General features: G+C 41.7%; 1 protein-coding gene across 1 annotated transcript in view; it reads right to left on the minus strand.

Annotated features, from left to right (window-relative positions):
- The window catches only part of LOC139368300 (cadherin-23-like), a 237,626-nt gene that overhangs the window by 196,599 nt on the left and 20,360 nt on the right, over window positions 1-20,667 (minus strand). Inside the window, exons 3-5 of the mRNA XM_071107046.1 lie at window positions 11,854-11,970; window positions 8,904-9,016; window positions 8,601-8,708 (exon numbers count right to left, since the gene is read on the minus strand). Of these exons, the coding sequence (XP_070963147.1) occupies window positions 8,601-8,708; window positions 8,904-9,016; window positions 11,854-11,970 (338 nt within the window). The remainder of the gene's footprint in view (window positions 1-8,600; window positions 8,709-8,903; window positions 9,017-11,853; window positions 11,971-20,667) is intronic.

Below are 20,667 nucleotides of genomic sequence, written 5' to 3' on the forward strand. Positions count from 1 at the left end.
GCACAAAGTATCTATTGTCCTGCTAATAGCCCATAATGGCTCTGTTCAACGTGACCGGCCGGGAGTAGGCTACAGTACCAGATACAGTAAGAGCAAAATAATCCTAACATTTCCACACCGTAATTGTAGTCTAACCAAAACACAAATGGGGATTCAGTGAAAATAAAAATCTCATTGATTTATCAAGCTCTGTCTTGACCTCTGAATGCTGTGTTTTCTCCCTTCCACTTGCCTCTTGTATTGTATTTTCCAGTAAGCATAATCAGTGTTCTAACTCCCCCTTGCACTGGTCTGGAGCAGTGAATCAGTGACAGAGCACTGTACTTAACCACAAATGAATAATATGTCCCGCAGCATAAATCTCAAAACTTTTAGTTGAGCAACCACTGTAGTAGTCTTTCTTGGATGCTCTCCCTCTCTTCACTCCCTCCATGTGTATCTGTCTTTAATTTGAGCACTTTATCCATCATCGTGGAACGACGATAAAGAGGCGAGGAAAGAACGAGTGGTGGTGTTGGAAATTTGAATTTTGTTTGTCTTTCTCCTCTTCACTTCCTCCCTATGTACGTACAGTCGTGGCCAAACGTTTTCACAAAGTCTGCTGCTTCAGTGTCTTTAGATATTTTTGTCAGATGTTACTATGGAATACTGAAGTATAATTACAAGCATTTCATAAGTGTCTAAGGCTTTTATTGACAATTACATGAAGTTGATGCAAAGAGTGAATATTTGCAGTGCTGATCCTTCTTTTTCAAGACCTGTGCAATCTGCCCTGACATGCTGTCAATTAACTTCTGGGCCACATCGTAGGCTGAATGGCTGGTCTGGCGGATCCTGGCTGAATGGCGGCTCTGGCGGAGTCGGGCAGCTCTGGACAGGCGGGAGACTCTGGCAGCTCTGGACAGGCGGGAGACTCTGGCAGCTCTGGACAGGCGGGAGACTCTGGCAGCTCTGGACAGGCGGGAGACTCTGGCAGCTCTGGACAGGCGGGAGACTCTGGCAGCTCTGGACAGGCGGGAGACTCTGGCAGCTCTGGACAGGCGGGAGACTCTGGCAGCTCTGGACAGGCGGGAGACTCTGGCAGCTCTGGACAGGCGGGAAACTCTGGCAGCTCTGGACAGGCGGGAGACTGCCGGCACTGGGCCAAGGACACGCACCTCAGGGCGAGTGCTGGGAGGAAGAACAGGGAGTACTGGGCTCTGGACACGCACAGGAAGCCTGGTGCGGGGGGCTGCCACCGGAGGGCTGGTGCATGTAGGTGGCAAATTTTTGGGTCTGACTCTCGGGCTTCCATCCGCTCCGCCGAGCTGCCTCCAGCTCTTCTTTGGGGCGGCGAGATTCTCCTGGCTGTGCCCAGGGTCCTTTCCCGTCTAGGATCTCCTCCCAAGTCCAATAGTCCTGATTGCGATGCTCTTCCTGCCGCTGCCTGTCACCATGCTGCTTGGTCCTGTTTTGGTGAGTGGTTCTGTACCGGTTTTCTTCCGTTGAAGGAGAGGAGGACCAAAATGCAGCATGGTTAGTGTTCAACATGTTTAATATAGACGATAACCAAGAACACTACAAAATACAAAACAACAAATGTGAAACCCGAAACAGTCCTATCTGGTGCAATGACACAAAGACAGAAGACAATCACCCACAAAATACCAAAGAACATGGCTGCCTAAATATGGTTCCCAATCAGAGACAATGACAGACAGCTGCCTCTAATTGAGAACCAATCTAGGCAACCATAGACATACAAAACTACCTAGAAAGGGGACCAGCCCCATAAACATACAAAACTCCTAGACCAGAAAAAACACATAAATCCCCCATGTCACACCCTGACCTAACCAAAATAATAAAGAAAACAAAGATAACTAAGACCAGGGCGTGACAGTCCAAATAGAACAACTCAAGCTTCCTAGTAAAGGCCTCAAATTCCTCCACCTTGTCCACGACTGTTTCCATGTTCCTTGTAACTGCAGATTGAACCCGTTCAAGTAACAGAACATGTCCATAAAAAAGATGTGTGTTCAGCTTGCAGTTAACGATTCAATGTTTCTGCATCGGGCCCCTATATGGGGCGAGAAGGCCACTGAAAGTTCTATGCTTAGAATGTATTATGAACTAATCATATGTGTTAAACATGTTACATTTGTAGTGTAGGCCAATTAATTGTGCTAATATTATATACGTATTATGTTCTGGCCCGCCATCATCCAATTGTTATAATAGGATTTGAAGCAATAGCTCACCCGTGTGTGGTCAACTATACAGTTTTGCGCTGATTTGAGATAAGCATGGGGACTGGTCTTTTATCTTATTTTCACTGAATCTCCATTTGGGTATTGGTTAGCCTACAATTAGAGTGGCTAAGGAAGACATCCTCTTCTGGAAACCAGGACAACATGAGAGGATATTGTTAAAGTACTGGACAGCTTTGCGACATCAAATGGATTTTGGTGGTCAAGATGTTTTGGTATCTGTACTGATGGTGCAAAAGACATGACAGGGAGATAGAGTGGAGTGGCAACGCGTGTGCAAGCAGTTGCTCACGCAAAACATCAGTCACAGCGTCAACAGTGAAGCGGCGACTCCGTGTTGCTGGCCTTCTAAGCAGAGTTGCAAAGAAAAATACGTATCTCAGAATGGCCAATAAAAATAAAATATTAAAATGGGCAAAAAACACAGACACTGGATAAGAGGAATTCTGCCTAGAAGGCCAGCATCCCAGTCGCCTCTTCACTGTTGACGTTGAGACCGATGTTTTGTGGGTACTATTTAATGAAGCTGCCAGTTGAGGACTTGTGAGGTGTCTGTTTCTCAAACTAGACACTCTAATGCACTTGTCCTCTTGCTCAGTTGTGCACCGGACCTCCCATTCCTCTTTCTATTCCGGTTAGGGCCAGTTTGCGCTGTTCTGTGAAAGGAGTAGTCCACAGCGTTGTAGGAGATCTTAAGTTTCTTGGTAATTTCTTGCATGGAATATTTCTAAGAACAAGAATAGACTGACGAGTTTCAGAAGAAAGGTTTTTGTATCTGGACATTTTGAGCCTGTAATCGAACCCACAAATGCAGATGATCCAGATACTCAACTAGTCTAAAGAAGGCCAGTTGTATTGCATCTTTAATCAGCACAACCATTTTCAGCTATGCTAACATAATTGCAAAATGGTTTTCTAATGATAAATTAGCCTTTTAAAATTCTAAACTTGGATTAGCTAACACAACGTGCCATTGGAACACAGGAGTGATGGTTGCTGATAATGGGCCTCTGTATGTACTGTAGATATTCTATTAAAAATCTGCCGTTTCAGCTACAATAGTCATTTACAACCTTAACAATGTCTACACTTGTCACGACTTCTGATGAAGTTGGTCCCTCTCCTTGTTCGGATGGCGTTCGGCGGTTGAAGTCACCGACCTTCTAGCCACTGCTGACCCACTTTTCATTTTCTATTGATTTTGTCTTGTCTTCCATCACACCTGGTTCCAATTCCATCAATTACATGTTGTGTATTTAACCCTCTGTTCCCCCTCATGTCCTTGTCGGTAATTGTTTCTTGTAGTGCTTATGCACGGTATGCTGGTATTTACCAGGTTTTGTTTGACCCATTTATGTATTGTTCTGTTGACGGTGGTTTATGGATATTAAAACGACACCGTTGTCAATCAGTTTTCGCTCTCCTGCGCCTGACTTCTCTGCCGCCAGTACGCACCTCACTACAACACTGTATTTCTGATCAATCTGATGTTAATTTAATGGACAAAAGAATGTGCTTTTCTTTCTAAATCAAGGACATTTCAAGGACATTACAACACAACATTGCAGATTTATGTGCATCCTTTCAAGCACACCCTTCTCATTAACCTGTGGTGAGTTATTCAATATTTTTTTATTAACACATAAGGTGTTATATGTAAGATGGCTAAATAAAGAGTAAAATTATTGATTATTATTATGTTGTTATTTGTCCCCTGGTCCTGTAAGAGCGCTTTGTCACTTCCCACGAGCCGGGTTGTGACAACCTCACCCATTCTCATGTTTAATACATGTGTGTGTGTGGTAGACTTACGATGATGGCAAAAAACAACATTTGAGAGTGCGCTGACCTGGCGCTAGAGTGGGTATGTAGCTGGAGGTTGAATGTTTGAAGGGGTACAGGACTTTTTTGGAAACCACTGCTCTAGTACAGTCAACACTACAAAAAGTCAAATGTTTCTCAAAGATGGCCTCTGGTGGTCAAACTAGCACTAAGTAGCATTAATAGCAACAATGGCTGACAATTAAATAACGTCTTATAGAATTCTGCTGCAGCCCGCAAGGTGTGTTGCAGTATGACACAACTTTTACAGAGAGAACCACTGTACTACCACTTGTTCTCTTTCTCTTCCTCTCCATCTCTCTATTTTCTCCAGTTCCACCATAATGGAGGGGGTGAAGAGAGAGGGAAAAGCAGAAAGATAAACATTTCATTGCCAACCACCAGTCTCTTTTTCTCTTCATCTCTCGTTCCACTGTGATTACGTTCCTCTCTTCCCTACCAGCCCAGCAGCAGGGTAATTTGCAATGCATTTGACTGCAGGCTACATTTTAATTAGCAATCGGACTCCCTTAATTACACTGACCGGCACCTTGATAATAATGGACAATCAGGTGTTCAGCAGTGACAACACGTTGCCAAAGACACCAGCAGGACAATGAGGGAGGGATAATAATGTGCCAATATATCCAACAAACACCGGCTTCTCGATCATTATCACTTTTATACAATGGGTTACCAACATAAAATAATGCTCAACATATTTTAATTTAAAAAAAAACGTTATTTTGATAAATGTATTCATACTATTTCATCCTTCCACAAAATATAGTCCCGACACAAATCTAGGGATGCTGGAGACACGACCCAATCTTTTGTTCTTTTTGTTCTGTATCTTTGGACGCGACCCAGTCGTTCAGTCTTTTTGTCCTGCATCTATAAACGCGACCCAGTCGTTCGGTCTAAATGTTCCATTGCCATACTGACTGGCAACTTTCTTATCCCTTCCTTGCTAGCTAGCCAACTACAGCTCATTTACATTCACGTCAAAAAGTGCAGCCAGAATATCAGCAAAATAGCTGCATTTGCACTTGTTTAAGCTGTTTTCTAGTTAGATTTATTTCAATATATCCATAACAATGAGCTTATGATGCGTGACTTTGCCTGGCAGAGAAAATGTGCTCTCTTGTCAAGACAATCCATGACATTCATTTGAGCTGATATTGATAAATCAATCCATACACTCTCTTTGTTATCCATCACAGCTGACATAGCTATAGCGACTTATTGTGTGTCACATTTATCTGTACATTCCCCTGGATTGTGCATTGGTTGAAATATCTGTTGGAGTCTGTGCTACTACTTCTGCTGCCTTGCTTCAGCCTTTTGGGTGTTGATGGTGCTGCAGTGTTGTCTTTGTTTTCAGCCAGGATGTTGCTCCAACGTTTTCTGTCTGTCAGTGACGGACGCCAGAAGCTATGGAGCGAACTTTCGCAAACAATGCCCACTCACTGACATATTCTCCCTTGCTTACAAACCAGAATTGGCCAGTTTCTGGACTGTCGTGGTCCTGATGCTGTGATTTGTGTATGTAGCTGTTCCCGCTGCAGTGCAGATCTTGGGTAGAAGTGGGTGGAGATAAAATGTAAGGGCATTCTCCGGGCATTTCAATAGATATTTCTCCAGTGATGCCACCGGGCATAGTGGGTTCCCTGGCTGCTCGAACATACATCCCCTCTTGGACTCCATGTCCATCTCCCTTGGGTCCAGATGATTCTTTGTGGCCTTGTTATATGCAAGAGTGGCGTATCTGAGAGCAAGAATGCATTGTTATAATGTTGTTTTCCAGTAACCTAATTACGTGTGCAACTTAGAAATAACACAACAAACAATATACCATAGACTGTTCTCATCTGTTTTTACAAGGAATGAGTTGGGCTTTAGTTGTCTGTTCCCCTCTTTTCCTCTTCGACCCAGATGTAACTGGAGGCCGAACCACACTTTCTGGACCAGAACCCTTGGTTGCACAGTGCAAATGCACAGTGCATTTGCAATATGATTCAACAGTGAAAAACATCACCAAATGGACATGATGAAATCAACACGAGCAATGGAGAGGAACCACTATCACTGCCCGGCCATCCCGAGTTCATCAGGCCAGTCAATTTAGCATTTCTGCAGTATTTTTGAGCTTGTCAAATTTGTGATGGAACATGGCAAATGGGCATAACATCCTGATTTGGCACTTTCAAATCTTTCATAATGCATTTGGACATTTCTTATGTCATTTGGCCCCCCAAAAAGTGACTTTTGACTACCTATGAAATCATATTGCAAATGGACAAAACATATGCCTTATGGACAAGCAAAAAACAAATTATGATAATCAAATATTACAAAAGTATGTTCATTTTGCAGTGTTACACTTGGCATTTGCCATATGGCATTGGACACCGTGCATACTCCGTGTATATTGTTGTTTGTTGTTTGTATTGTTGTTTGTTGTATATTGTTGTTACAGTGCAAATATGTTCCCATTCATTTTTGTCAATTTCAGGGGGGAAGTTCCCTTACAGGGCTAAGTGCCACTAACAAAGATAACTACCCACACTGAAAGGAGGGAAAAAGGGCTACCTAAGTATGATTCCCAATCAGAGACAACGATAGACAGCTGTCCCCGATTGAGGACCATACCCGGCCAACACATAGAAACACAAATCATTGAAAAAAAAACATAGAATGCCCACCCAAATCACACCCTGACCAAACCAAAAAGAGACATAAAAAAGGCTCTCTAAGGTCAGGGCGTGATACAAGCCCTATAATGAAACTGGCTCTCATGAGGAACGCCACAGGAAAGGAGGACCCAGAGTTACATCTGCTGCAGAGGATAAGTTCATTAGAGTTAAATACACCTCCGATTGCTGCCCAAATAAATGCTTCATGGAGTTCAAGTAACAGACACATCTCAACATCAACTTTTCAGAGGAGACTGCATGAATCCGGCCTTTTTGCTGCAAAGAAACCACTACTAAAGGACACCAATAAGAATAAAAAACTTGCTTTGGCCAAGAAACACCATCAATGGACATTAGACCAGTGGAAATCTGTCCTTTGGTCTGATGAGTCCAAATTTGACTGTGTCTTTGTGAGACAAGGAGTAGGATGATCTCCACATGTGTGGTTCCCACCGTGAAGCATGGAGGTTGAGGTGTGATGGTGTGGGGGTGCTTTGCTGGTGACACTGCCAGTGATTTATTTAGAATTCAACATGGCTACCACAGGATTCTGCAGCGATATGCTGGTTTGCTTCCTCAGTTTTTCAACAGGACAATGACCCAACACACTTCCAGGCTGTGTAAGGGCTATTTGACCAAGAAGAAGAGTGATGCATCAGATGACCTGGCCTCCACAATCACCCAATTGAGATGGTTTGAGATGAGTTGGACAACAGAGTTATGGAAAAGCAGCCAACAGGTGCTCATCATATGTGGGAACTCATTCAAGACTGTTGGAAGAGCATTCCAGGTGAAGCTGGTTGAGAGAATGCCAAGTGTGTGCAAAGCTGTCATCAAGGCAACGGGTGGCTACTTTGAAGAATCTAAAATCTGAAATATATTTTGATTTGTTTAACACTTTTTTGGTTACATAATTTTGATGGTTTCACTATTATTCTACAATGTAGAAAATATTAAAATAAAGAAAGACCCTTGAATGAGTAGGTGTGTCCAAATGTTTGACTGGTACTGTATGTCCAGGAGTTAATTTGCACTGTTGGACACTTGTTGTATTTTTCCACTTAGTGTCAGAACATAGCGGGTTAGGTAAACATATGCTCACTGCAATCAAGTCTTTCCGTTACCCAAATGTACTACATGTAGAAATGTCACTCGACCCCAAATTCTAAACCTCCTGTATTGTATGTCTCACAGTTGAGTTGTCGTCTTTCTGTTCGAGCACAGTAGGTTAGGCTGTATCAAGTATTTATTTGTCTGTCAGCAGACTCTGCACTACCTGTAGAAGTGTCTCTTTATCCCTTATCCATTTAGTATGTTTCCTCTGGCTACACATTGTACAGCACAGTCAATTTATTTCCTCCAAAATACCCTGCAGTCATATCCAATCAAAGGTATAATAATTTAAATTTGTTTAAGGTTCCAATTTACTTTCAATTAACTAGGCAAGTCAGTTACGAACAAATTCTTATTTTCAATGACAGCCTAGGAACTGCCTTGTTCAGGGGCAGAACAACATATTTTTACCTTGTCAGCTCAGGGATTCAATCTTGCAACTTTGCGGTTACTAGTCCAACGCTCTAACCACTAGGCTACCTGCCAAACCACAGATGAAAGAGAACAGGAATAAATCCTATCCACAAAAAAAAGTGTAAAGTGGTTGAAAAATCGTACTTTCAATTGAATTGCTATGGACAAGGCAGCGGTCTGTCTGTCTCATGGAATCTGCTCACCACAAAAAAAACTTTCTAATTTCTTCATATCTACTGTACAAGCCATAGTTCATTTCTGGGGGTCAGGGCATCAAATGTCAAAGATCAAGGCAAGCTGAACTCACAGAGATGACGTCAGTGTCGATGGGGCTCATCTCCACCACGTTGGCGTGGTAGGGCTCGTCTCGCCACATGGGGGAATTGTCATTTATGTCCAGGATGGTGATGTTCACCTGGAGGGAGGAGTAGAAAGGGTTAATGACTGTTCTGAGTTCAGTTAAAGTCTTCGAGATAGAGAAGAGGGGGAGAGAGAGAGAAATGGAGAGAGACAGAAAGGGAGAGAAAAAGAGAGAGAAAGAGAGAGAGAAGCATCTAAATGATCTGAGAGCAATAAGAAGCATGAAGATTGTGAGAATGGAGGTGGTTACCGTGGCAATGCCAGTCTTTTGCAGTGGCCCCACCCCTCCATCCACAGCTCTGACAATCAGGATGTACTCTGACTTCAGCTCTCTGTCCAGTAAGGCTGTAGTGGTTATCTCTCCTGAAATGCACAGGTAATGCATAGGTCAAACACACATCAGACACACCACAGCATGTACAGAAACACACAGACGCGCATGACTAGTCACATACAAACATACACACTCGCTCTCTAGTGTAACAGGGTTAAGTGTTCTGCTAACAGCTTTGCTTCCTCAAACGGACCAACGGTTTGAGCCACCCAAAGGTACTGATTGGATGGCTCCATCCGCAACATTTCAAGCTAGCTGTGGAGTGAGCTTATGGCACGTTCTTAATTGCTTTGCACCACAGTGACTCCGTTCCTCATTTTACGATCGGATCCCCTGCCGCTTTTGGTTGCGCCCGGTTCCCAGAGGCAGCCAGCCAATGCATTGCTTTGGTCTGAAGTAACAGTTCTGCAGCACACACTACGCTCTCTCTCTCTTTCTCTTTGTAGTGTTAGCTGAGGAGATGTAGCTACAGGGCTCGAAATTAATCGCCTGTCTGAGATGATTCAAAACAGACTCTGGATCCAAAATTCATAGAACCACTACATTATTTTTTTTTAAAGCAATGAGGCTGATGCAACAGATCAGACCCTTTAGCTTAAATTGTTGATTAACTTCTTCATATTATAAGCGCAGAAATGCACACACGGCAGTAGGATATGCACGGATATTCCATAATGCAATTAGCGGGAACACACTGTTCTAAAAAGCGCACTGCACATGTGAGCGATTTTATGTGACAGAAATTAAAACATCTGTTACAAATGTAGAAAGAGGGGATATCTAAAAGACGCAAACATTAGCATGGGTTGCTAATATGACTAGGATTGCATCTTTAGCTGCTGGACAATGAAATTATGTTGATTTGAAAACCAATACAATATGAAAGAAATGCTGGTTTCAATTGCGTAAGGAAGTGTTTATAAAATAAATCCCCTTAACATTTCTATGACCTGATTTTGGCAAGGCTACTTTGAAACAAGGTAAGACATGCCTCATAAAATGAGGATGGAAGTGCAGGACATACAATTTTTGTGGGGAGTGCAGAGGATTTTAAGTAAATGAATGAATGGCTACATAGCTAGCTAGCTCACTACACTCTACAATTCATAATAGACTGGCACTATGCAGTCAGATAGCTAGCTATACCTATTGCCAGAAAGTAAATAAATAGTTCAGCTAAGAAAAACAGAATTTAATTCATGTTAATAAGCTAACCCCATCATTATTATGGCCAGCCATCTTTGTCATATGATAATGGTATTTGGTCATATTGCAGGATTCAAAGATAGGCAATAGAAAGAGTGATAGAGAGAGCACCACCCATGTTGAGGCAGGCAGAGGACTAACATGTAATAAGGCACTATCTGTTCAACTCCTCATCTTTGCTGACTGTAGCCCAAGTGCTATAACAAAACAGTTGTTGCCTGCCTTCTGATTTAATTTGGTTGTCATGGCAGGGGTCAGAGACAGTCAGTAGAGAGAGGGAGAGCACAACCATGTTGAGGCACAGGGAGAGGAAGAACAGATCATCATGTGACAATTTGGAATTGTAGTTATAAGGCTGTCTGGTAAAGCACTTTGCACAGCAATTTATATCGCACACAGATTCGAACTATCGGTTCAACTTCTCATCTTTGCTGAGTGTAGCCCATTTGCTATAGCAAATGTTGTTGCCTGAATTTGGATTTAATTTGGTTGTCATGGAGGTAGAAGACATGGCTGTGCTTAACAATGGCGCAAAGCAGATTGAATTATGATATATCATATCATATCCACCAGGTGAAGCTGGATACCAAAGATAGGAAAACAATATGCCCAAAATGTATTTGGTGCATTTAAGTGAATTGAGACTGTAGATCTGACCCCTTTCTGTTCCACTATCTTTGTATAAGGTTGATGGTGAATGACACATTTTTTGCTACGTATTTTTTGTATGATGCCATACTGATTGGTTTATTTTAAAGTATATTGCTTGATCCATATTGAAGAGTTATATTTTGACTCTCACTCATTATTGTATTGTATTAATTAATACTGCAATTAAATTGTGTAACCAAGTAAGACATTTCTGGAGTCAGATTGCCTTGACTCCTTTTAAGTTAATTTCGTATAAGAAATTAGTTATTCAAGACCATACAAGTTACTAGCCAAGCGTGGTGAAGGGTACACCAATAGAATAATGGGTTTTGGCATATACTGGTTGATTGTTTATCAACAAAACTGAGATGTACGCAACTATGGGGCAAAACAGACGGGGTTGGCTTAGATGTTTGACCACTGTAAGCCATATTTCGTCTCCAAGGTTTATTGCAGACATGAATATATTTGCACAATGAGCACTTGTTGTCTCTCAAATACATCGTTACAGTTGTTGGTTAGCTAGCTTAGCCATATTAGCATTGACATAAAAAAAACACCTCAAAACAAGACATGGTATCAATAACAATATGAAACAAGCTGAAACGAGCCACGTACAATTCCCCACATGGCAGTTTCTTGTCATTCTTGCTATCAATCTGGCCATCCAGAATCACAACAACACACAGACTACTGCCCCATGGAAACGCTCACAACGTTTTTGTGACGTTGTCAGCCAACCCATCTATTTAAATGTAAGTAAAGATGGAGTGTGGTGGTGACTTTCTGAACAGTTAACATTATGAACACGGTTTTAAGTAATATAGAAAAAATATGGGGTTTCAGTTGTGACTGACCAATTTATCAGGACATTTTTTGATACATTTTCCCCTCAGAATTCACCAGAAATAACAATTTCACAGCTGTTACCAAAACTTCTGAGAGGGGTGTTGACACCGGAACCCATTGACCCTTATCACCACAATATCCAACACAAAGTTACACTCACCTGAGCGTGTGTTGAGGCGGAACTGGGAGGAGCCCTGTAGGGAGTAGATGAGTGAGGCCTGTCCAAACTCCCGGGAGGCGTCCAGATCAGTGGCATTCACAAACACAACCGTCGCCCCTGAGGAAGAGAGAGAGTGAAGGAGTGAGTGAGAAAGAGGGGAAGAAAGAGGAAGGGATATCAAGAGTCAGGTGTACAAATGTATATGAGGAGTGAAAGAGAGGGGGGGATCAGTGAGAGAGGCATCTTTCAACCTCCACTCTCTCACACTCAGCTGGCACTGAGTCGGTTTATGGATTAGTGGATTATCAGCAGCTTGTTTGGTATTATGATCCATGCATGGAAGAGCCCTGATAAATATCCAGGGAAGGTGATGAGAGGCTAGGTTCAGAGCCCCATGGTTAGCTAGTTAAGTTAGCTCCACGGTCCACCCCCACAGTCCACTTTGCTTTCAAATTGGCACTTCAATGTGTGTGTGTGTGTGTGTATGTGTGTGTGTGTGTGTGTGTGTGTGTGTGTGTGTGTGTGTGTGTGTGTGTGTGTGTGTGTGTGTGTGTGTGTGTGTGTGTGTGTGTGTGTCTGACACATTTGCCAAGCTCTGCAGCAGCTCTGGCGGACGAGGGAATAGTCACTTATCTCAATTCATCCAGTGATTGGAAACAAAACTATTGTATACTCTGAATACATGCAAAAATAATATATAGAACTACATAAGAAAATATGAGACAAGAGGGGATACAAGTTGTGACATAAAAAACATAAAAAACGACCCAAAGCAAAGAAAGGAATATCATTGAAACTCAAGGTAAACGATAAGAAGTGATAGGGTGAGGTTTGGCCATTAAACTAGTCTATTGTACAAGGCCATTGTAATGATCTACAGTATGTCAAAGCTGTTTGAAATGAACGGAAGGAATGAATGGACACCCAGTTTTAGCCATTGACCTAAGTGTAACACCAGTCTGAAAATGTGACTTATTGTCTTTGTTTCCACCACTCCTGGCCTCAATCCCAAAGCGCATTGGAGGATGGAGGAAGCAGGGTTTTTGAAGGGTAGTTTTTAGACACAACCCAGCTTAATTTGACTACGTAATGCATTCATGACATAAAATTATGATTATTTCGGTGGGCGAGGGTGAAATAACTTGTAGTATTGGACACCATCTGGATGTCACCGTAACATGTCAATTAGCTAACGTAACGACAATCCATTGCAAAATAAATGCAAATGATCCATGCAACAGTATTGTATCGAGGTGGTTACCAACGTGAGTTTCTTCCCACTGGTCAGCAATTGCTTCCCACCGGGCAGCTGTAGGCTGTCACATGTCGTTAGCAGGAGCTAACGTGTTCAACTTGTTCTTTCCCACTTGACTTCATTTTGAGTAGGCTAGCAGCCTACACGACAAATAACTTGTAATATTGGTAGAAACCATCTTGAAACCAGCTTGCGGCAACACAACAACACGGGGCACAGTGTCCTTCACTCTCGCTAAGGAGAGGGAAGTAGCTAGATAGTGTATACAATATTGGTAGAGAGAAATAGCTAGATAGTGTAGCCAATATCAGGCCAGGGTGACAGCTAAAGCACATTTATTGTAGTGATTTTCACTGAAAATGTGCAACTACGCCATTACTGTTTAGATTTTAAAAATAACCAACAAATTATTCTGAACACTCTCCCAAGTCCCAACTTGGACAGACAAGTTTCAAATTCTCCCTGAAGTTTCTAGCTACAAGCATAAACTAGCTAGATTTGGAAGAGATCATCGGGACTACTGACTGAACTGATTGAAGTAAATCCGTTTGTATCCAATCGACTCTCACTGCAAGACATCCATCATCAAATTGGGAACCAGGTGTGTCTGTATAACCTCCCCCGTTCAAAATCTGTCCACGATAAGCATACTGATAAGCAGACCACCTGCCTTCCTGCCTTTGGGACAATGACACCCATTGTTAGAGACTATCAAAACCAAATCAAGTTATATTCGTCACATGCGCCGAATACAACAGGTGTAGCCCTAACAGTGAAATGCTAACTTACAAGCCCATACCAAAAAAAGTAAGAGGTGAATATAACAAATAATTAAAGAGCAGCAGTAAAAAAAAAACAATAGCTGGGCTATATACAGGGGGTACCGGTACAGAGTCAATGTGTGGGGGCACCGGTGTCGAGGTAATTGAGGTAATATGTACATTTAGGTAGAGTTATGAAAGTGACTATGCATAGATAATAACAGAGAGTAGCAGCAGCGTAGAAGAGGAGAATGGGCAATGCAAATAGTCTGGGTAGCCATTTGATTAGATGTTCAGGAGTCTTATGGCTTGGGGTTAGAATCTGTTTAGAAGCCTCTTGGACCTAGACTTGGCGCTCTTGCGGTGCGGTAGCAGGGAAAACAGTCTATGACTAGGGTGGCTGGAGTCTTTGACCACTTTTAGGGCCTTCCTCTGTCATCGCCTGGTATAGAGGTCCTGGATAGCAGGAAGCTTGTTGCCATACCAGGCAGTGATACAACCCGTCAGGATGCCTTCGATGGTGCAGCTGTAAAACCTTTTGAGGATCTGACGACCCATGACAAATCTTTTCAGTCTCCTGAGGGGGAATAGGTTTTGTCGTGCCATTTTCACGACTGTCTTGGTGAGCTTGAACCATGTTAGTTTGTTGGTGTTGTGGACGCCAAGGAACTTGAAGCTCTCAACCTGCTCCACTACAGCCCCGTCCATGAGAGTTTATTTGTTCTTTGTGTTCTAACAAATAAACTGCTCTCCCTTTCTCCTTTTAGGACTCTGAGTGGCCCTGAGGTAGGTCAGGAGACAAAAGACAGATGCTCTGGCGATCAGCTGATCATCTTTTACAACTCTTACAACCATCTTTAACAGCCAGGAATGTGAATTTCAGGAGAAGGGGAGTCTGGCCATGATACCCATTGTAACAAAGAAAAGTGGCGCCAATAGCCCAGTGACATTTAAACACGTTTCAAACTGAAGCATACTGGAACATTTCTTCCACATTTTTCTGTCATTAAAAGGCATGTTTAGAACCTACAGGATACATAGAGTTGAAGTCGGAAGTTTACATATACTTAGGTTGGAGTCATTAAAACTAGTTTTTCAACCACTCCACAAATATCTTTTTAAAAACTATAGTTTTGGCAAGATGGTTAGGACATCTACTTTGTGCATGACACAAGTAATTTTTCCAACAATAGTTTACAGACAGATTATTTCACTTATAATTCACTGTATCACTTCCAGTGGGTCAGACGTTTACATACACTGAGTTGACTGTGCTTTTAAAACCTCTTTGGGATAGGGGGCAGTATTTTGACATCAGGATGAAAAGCGTGCCCAAAGTAAACTGCCTGTTACTCAGGCTAGGATATGCATATAATTGGTAGATTTGGATACAGAACACTCTAAAGTTTCTAAAACTGTAAAAATAATGTCTGTGAGTATAACATAATTGATATGGCAGGTGAAACCCAGAGGACAAACCATCTCCCCCCAAAATAAATTCAGCCTACCACTGTTTTCAATGGCTGTCATGTTTATTATGAGGCTAAATACTCCCAGATTGTAGTTCCTAGGGCTTCCACTAGATGTCAACAGTCTTTAGAAAGAGTTTCAGGCTTGTTTTTGGAAAAATGAGCTAGAATTTTAGTTTTTTTAAGTGGCACCCATTTTGGCTGTAGTGTTTTCATGCGCGTGGATGAGAGAATGTTCTTTGTTTATCTCCGATGAAGACAATACCAATTCCCCGTCTTAAATTGTATCCTTTATTTACGTATTAGGGTACCTGAGGCTTGATTATGAACGTTGTTTGACTTGTATGGAGAATTTTATTGGTAACGTTTGGGATTCATTTTGTATACATTTTGAATTAGGGAAACTGTTGGATTATTGAATGAAGCGCGTCAGCTAAACTGAGTTTTAGAGATAAAGAAGGATAAAGAAGGACTTTATCAAACAAAAGGACAATTTGTGATGTAGCTGGGACCTTTTGGAGTGCCAACAGAAGAAGATAAGGCTTTTATTATAGCGCTATTTCTGACTTTCGTGACGCACCTGCCTGGTTGACAAATGTTTTTCATGGTTTTGTGTGCGGGGCGCTGTCCTCAGATAATCGCATGGTTTGATTTCGCCGTAAAGCCTTTTTGAAATCCGACACAGCAGCTGGATAAACAAGAAGTTAAACTTTATTTTGATGTATGACACTTGTATTTTCATGAATGTTAAATATTTCTATTTCTGTCATTTTAATTTCGCGCTCTGCAATTTCACCGGATATGGTCGAGGTTGCTAGCGGAACGCCTGTGCCAGAAAGGTTCAATCTTGTATTACCATATCATTTTTGTACGTACTGGTGGCCATCACAAAGCCCTGACCTCAATCCCATAGAAAATGTGTGGGCAGAACTGAAAAAGCGTGTGAGAGCAAGGAGGCCTACAAACCTGACTCAGTTACACCAGCTCTGTCAGGAGGAATGGGCCAAAATTCAGCCAACTTATTGTGGGAAGCTTGTGGAAGGCTACCTGAAACATTTGACCAAGGAAAATAATTTAATGCTACCAAATACTATTTGAGTGTGTGTAAACTTCTGACCCACTGGGAATGTGATGAAATAAATACAAGCTGAAATAAATCATTCTCTCTACTGTTATTCTTACATTTCACACTCTTAAAAGAAAGTGGTGATCCTAATTGACCTAATGCAGGGAATGTTTATTAGGATTAAATGTCAGGAATTGTGAAAATCTGAGTTTAATTGTATTTCGGGTCACTTAGAAATGTGCTTGTTATTGAAAGAAAAGCACATTTTTGGTCCATTAAAATAACATAAAATTGATCAGAACTGCAATGTTGTAAATTACTATTGTAGCTGGAAACGGCTGATTTTTAATGGAATATCTACATAGACGTACAGAGGCCCATTATCAGCAACTATCACGCCTGTGTTCCAATGGCACGTTGTGTTAGCTTATCCAAGTTAATCATTTTAAAAGGCTAATTGATCACTAGAAAAATATTTTGCAAGCTGAAAACTGAAAACTGCTGAAAACAGCTGGCAGCTTCATTAAACAGCTGGCATGAACTGGCAGCTTCATTAAATAGTAATCACAAAACACCAGTCTCAACGTCAACAGTGAAGAGGTGACTTCAGGATTCTGGCCTTCTAGGCAGAGTTGCAAAGAAAAAGCCATGTCTCTGACTGGCCAATAAAATGAAAATATTATGACGTGTAAAAGAACACAGATACTGGACAGAGGTGAGAACCACTCACTGGCAAAGTGTGAACCACTCACTGGCATCTGACTTTTTGAATACTTTATAGTCCAGCTATCTGTATCCCCTCATCTGCAAGCCCACAACAGTGACCAGTTCATCTGCCACCCTTACTGGCAATATTTTTACAAATTCTTTGAATAATGTGGCTAATATAGGTATACTTTATACTGACATTTTTGTTCTCTTTCTAATTTTCCACTTATTTTTAGCAGCTGGAAATGAACAGACGGGAATGATTAGTAGCATTACATGTAGAATATTTAATATTGTGAGCACTTTAAGATGTTGATTGATTATATTTCATCGGAAAATGTTGCTAATCAAGCCGATGTGGAGTCTGCTTACCAAACTTTTCTCACATCTTTCAAATCTGTATTTCACTGCTTACCCTTAATTAAACCATGTATGAGAACAGCGGAAGGGTTCTGGAAACCTTGGTTTACCACCGGTCTAAATAATCCTCAGTAAAAAAAACTAGTTGTATAAAATGTTTCTCACAAATGTACTCACCTACTTCGGATATCCATAAAAATATATTTTACTAACATATTCCAAGAATCCTTAAATAATACAACGTCAACTTGGACAATCATCAATCAACTGTTGAGTAAGAAAAAGGCATATTCAACTATCTCATCTCAATGTATTGTTGGAAATAAGACCTAGAGTGATCCTGATGTTATTTCATGTGAATTTAAATATTTTTCTGATGAATGTGGGTTCCTCTCTGTCAAAGGAATTTGAGAAAATGTATGGAAATCCCTTGAATTACATTAAGATACATTTCCCTTCTATGTTTTAATTTGATCCTCGTGATGTGATGGAGGTTATTGGTAACTTAAAGATACATTATAAGACACACCTGTGCCCAAGAAAGTGAAGGTAACCTGCCTAAATGACTACTGCCCCGTAACACTCACGCTGAAAAGCTGGTCATGGCTCACATCTACATCTACTCCCAGAAACCCAAGACCCACTCCAATTTGCATACCGTCCCAAAAGATCCACAGATGACACAATCTCAATTGCACTCCACACTGCCCTTTCCCACCTGGACAAAACAAACACCTATGTGAGAATGCTGTTCATTGACTACAGTTCAACACCATAGTGCCCTCAAAACGCATCACTAAGTTAAGGAACATGGGCCTAAACACCTCCATCTGCAACTGAAACCTAGACTTCCTGATGGGCCGCCCCAAGGTGGTAAGGGTAGGTAACAACTCATCTGCCACGTTGATCCTCAAAACAGGGGCCCCTCAGGGGTGTGTGCTCAGTCCGCTCCTGTACTCCCTATTCACTGATGAACGCATGGCCAGGCACGACTCCAACACCATCATTAAGTTTGCCGATGACACAACAGTGGTAGGCCTGATCACCAACAATGATGAGACAGCCTATAGGGAGGAGGTCAGAGACCTGGCCGTGTGGTGCAAGAACAACAACCTCTCCCTCAACGTGATCAACACAAATGAGATGATTGTGCACTACAGGAAAAGGAGGACTGAGCATGCCCCCATTCTCATCGACAGGGCTGTAGTGGAGCAGGTTGAGAGCTTCAAGTTCCTTGGTGTCCACATAAACAACAAACTATAATGGTCCAAACACACCAAGACAGTCGTTAAGAGGGCACGACAAAACCTATTCCCCCTCAGGAGACTGAAAATATTTTGCATGAGTCCTCAGATCCTCAAAAAGTTATACAGCTGCACTATCGAGAGCATCCTGACTGGTTGCATCACTGCCTGGTATGGCACATGCTCGGCCTCCGTCTGCAAGGCATAACAGAGGGTAGTGTGTATGGCCCAGTACATCAGTGGGGCCAAGCTTCCTGCCATCCAGGACCGTAAACCAGGCAGTGTCAGAGGAAGGCCCTAAAAATTGTCAAAGACTCCAGACTCCCTAATCATAGACTGTTCTCTCTGCTACCACATGGCAAGCGTTATCGGAGCGCCAAGTCTAGGTCCAAAAGACTTCTTAACAGCTTCTACCCCCAAGCCATAAGACTCCTGAACATCTAATCAAATGGCTACCCAGACTATTTGCCCCCCCCCCCTTTTACACTGCTGCTACTCTCTGTTTATCATCTATGCATAGTCACTTTAACTATACCTACATTTACATATTACCTCAATTACCTCAGCTAACCAATGCCCCAGCACATTGACTCTGTTCCGGTACCCCCCGTATATAGCGTCACAATTGTTTTTTTTCTGCTGCTCGTTAATTATTTGTACCATTTTATTTGTACCATTTTTTTTACTTCTCAGGTTTTTACTTAACACTTATTTTTCTTAAAACTGCATTGTTGGTTAAGGGCTTGTAAGTAAACATTTCACTGTAGGTATACACCTGTTGTATTCGGTGCATGTGACAAATGAGATTTGATTTGAACCCGTAAAATGTGCGTTATTTGCTCTAGCGCCACTGTGTTAAGACTTGTTGTGTTTATAAAGGTTTGTAATGTGCAAAGGTGCAACGTATGTCTTAAAATAATGAAATAACATTGTTAAAAACCCTTTAGAAACCTTAGCGGTTGTCGACTGCCTTTCTATAGCATCCGCAAACAGCCTTGTATTCCTAATAATAATAACCCGTGTCAATACCTTTCTAACAACCTGTTGTCGTATGTACGTGGCTGTTGTCATCAACCAGAAACAGGGTTTAATCAAATCTGACATTTTAAACTTTTTTTAGTCAAAATAGTCAAAATGATGTCGCCGAAGCGGCAATAGCTTTTCACTGTATAAGAGACTGAGCAAAAATATGAACGCAAAAGGCAACAACTTCAAAGATTTTAGTGTGTTACAGTTCATATGCGGAAATCAGTCAATTGAAATAAATGCATTACACCCTAATCTATGTATTTCACATGACTGGGAATACAGATACAGTATGTATCCGATGTGACCACCATTTGCCCTATTTTCCTCATTTTTCAAAGTAGCCACCTTTTGCCTTGATGACAACTTTGCACAGTCTTGGCTTTCTCTCAACCAGACAAGGAAGGGGTGGTATACAGAGGATAGCCTTATTTGTTAAAAGACCAAGTCCATGTTATGGCGAGAACGGCTCAAATAAGCAAAGAGAAATGACAGTCCATCTTTATTTTAAGACATGAAGGTCAGTCAATACATAACATTTCAAGAACTTTTAAAGTTGAAAGTGCAGTCGAAAAACCATCAAGCGCTATGATGAAACTGGCTCTCATGAGGATCGCCACAGGAAAGGATGACCCAAAGTTACCTCTGCTGCAGATGATAAGTTCATTGGAGTTACCAGCAGCTCAGATTGCACCCAAAATAAATGCTTCACAGTTGGAGTTCAAGTAACAGACACATCTCAACATCAACCGTTCAGAGGAGACTGTGTGAATCAGGCCTTCATGGTTGAATTTATGAATATAAACCACTAGTAAAGTACATCAATAAGAAGAGACTTGCTTGGGCAAAGAAACACGAGCAATGGACATTAGATTGGTGGAAATCTGTCCTTTGGTCTGATGAACCCAAATTTGGGAATGGAGGA

The sequence above is a fragment of the Oncorhynchus clarkii genome, chromosome 16, assembly GCF_045791955.1.
Source record: "Oncorhynchus clarkii lewisi isolate Uvic-CL-2024 chromosome 16, UVic_Ocla_1.0, whole genome shotgun sequence".
Lineage (NCBI taxonomy): Eukaryota > Metazoa > Chordata > Actinopteri > Salmoniformes > Salmonidae > Oncorhynchus > Oncorhynchus clarkii.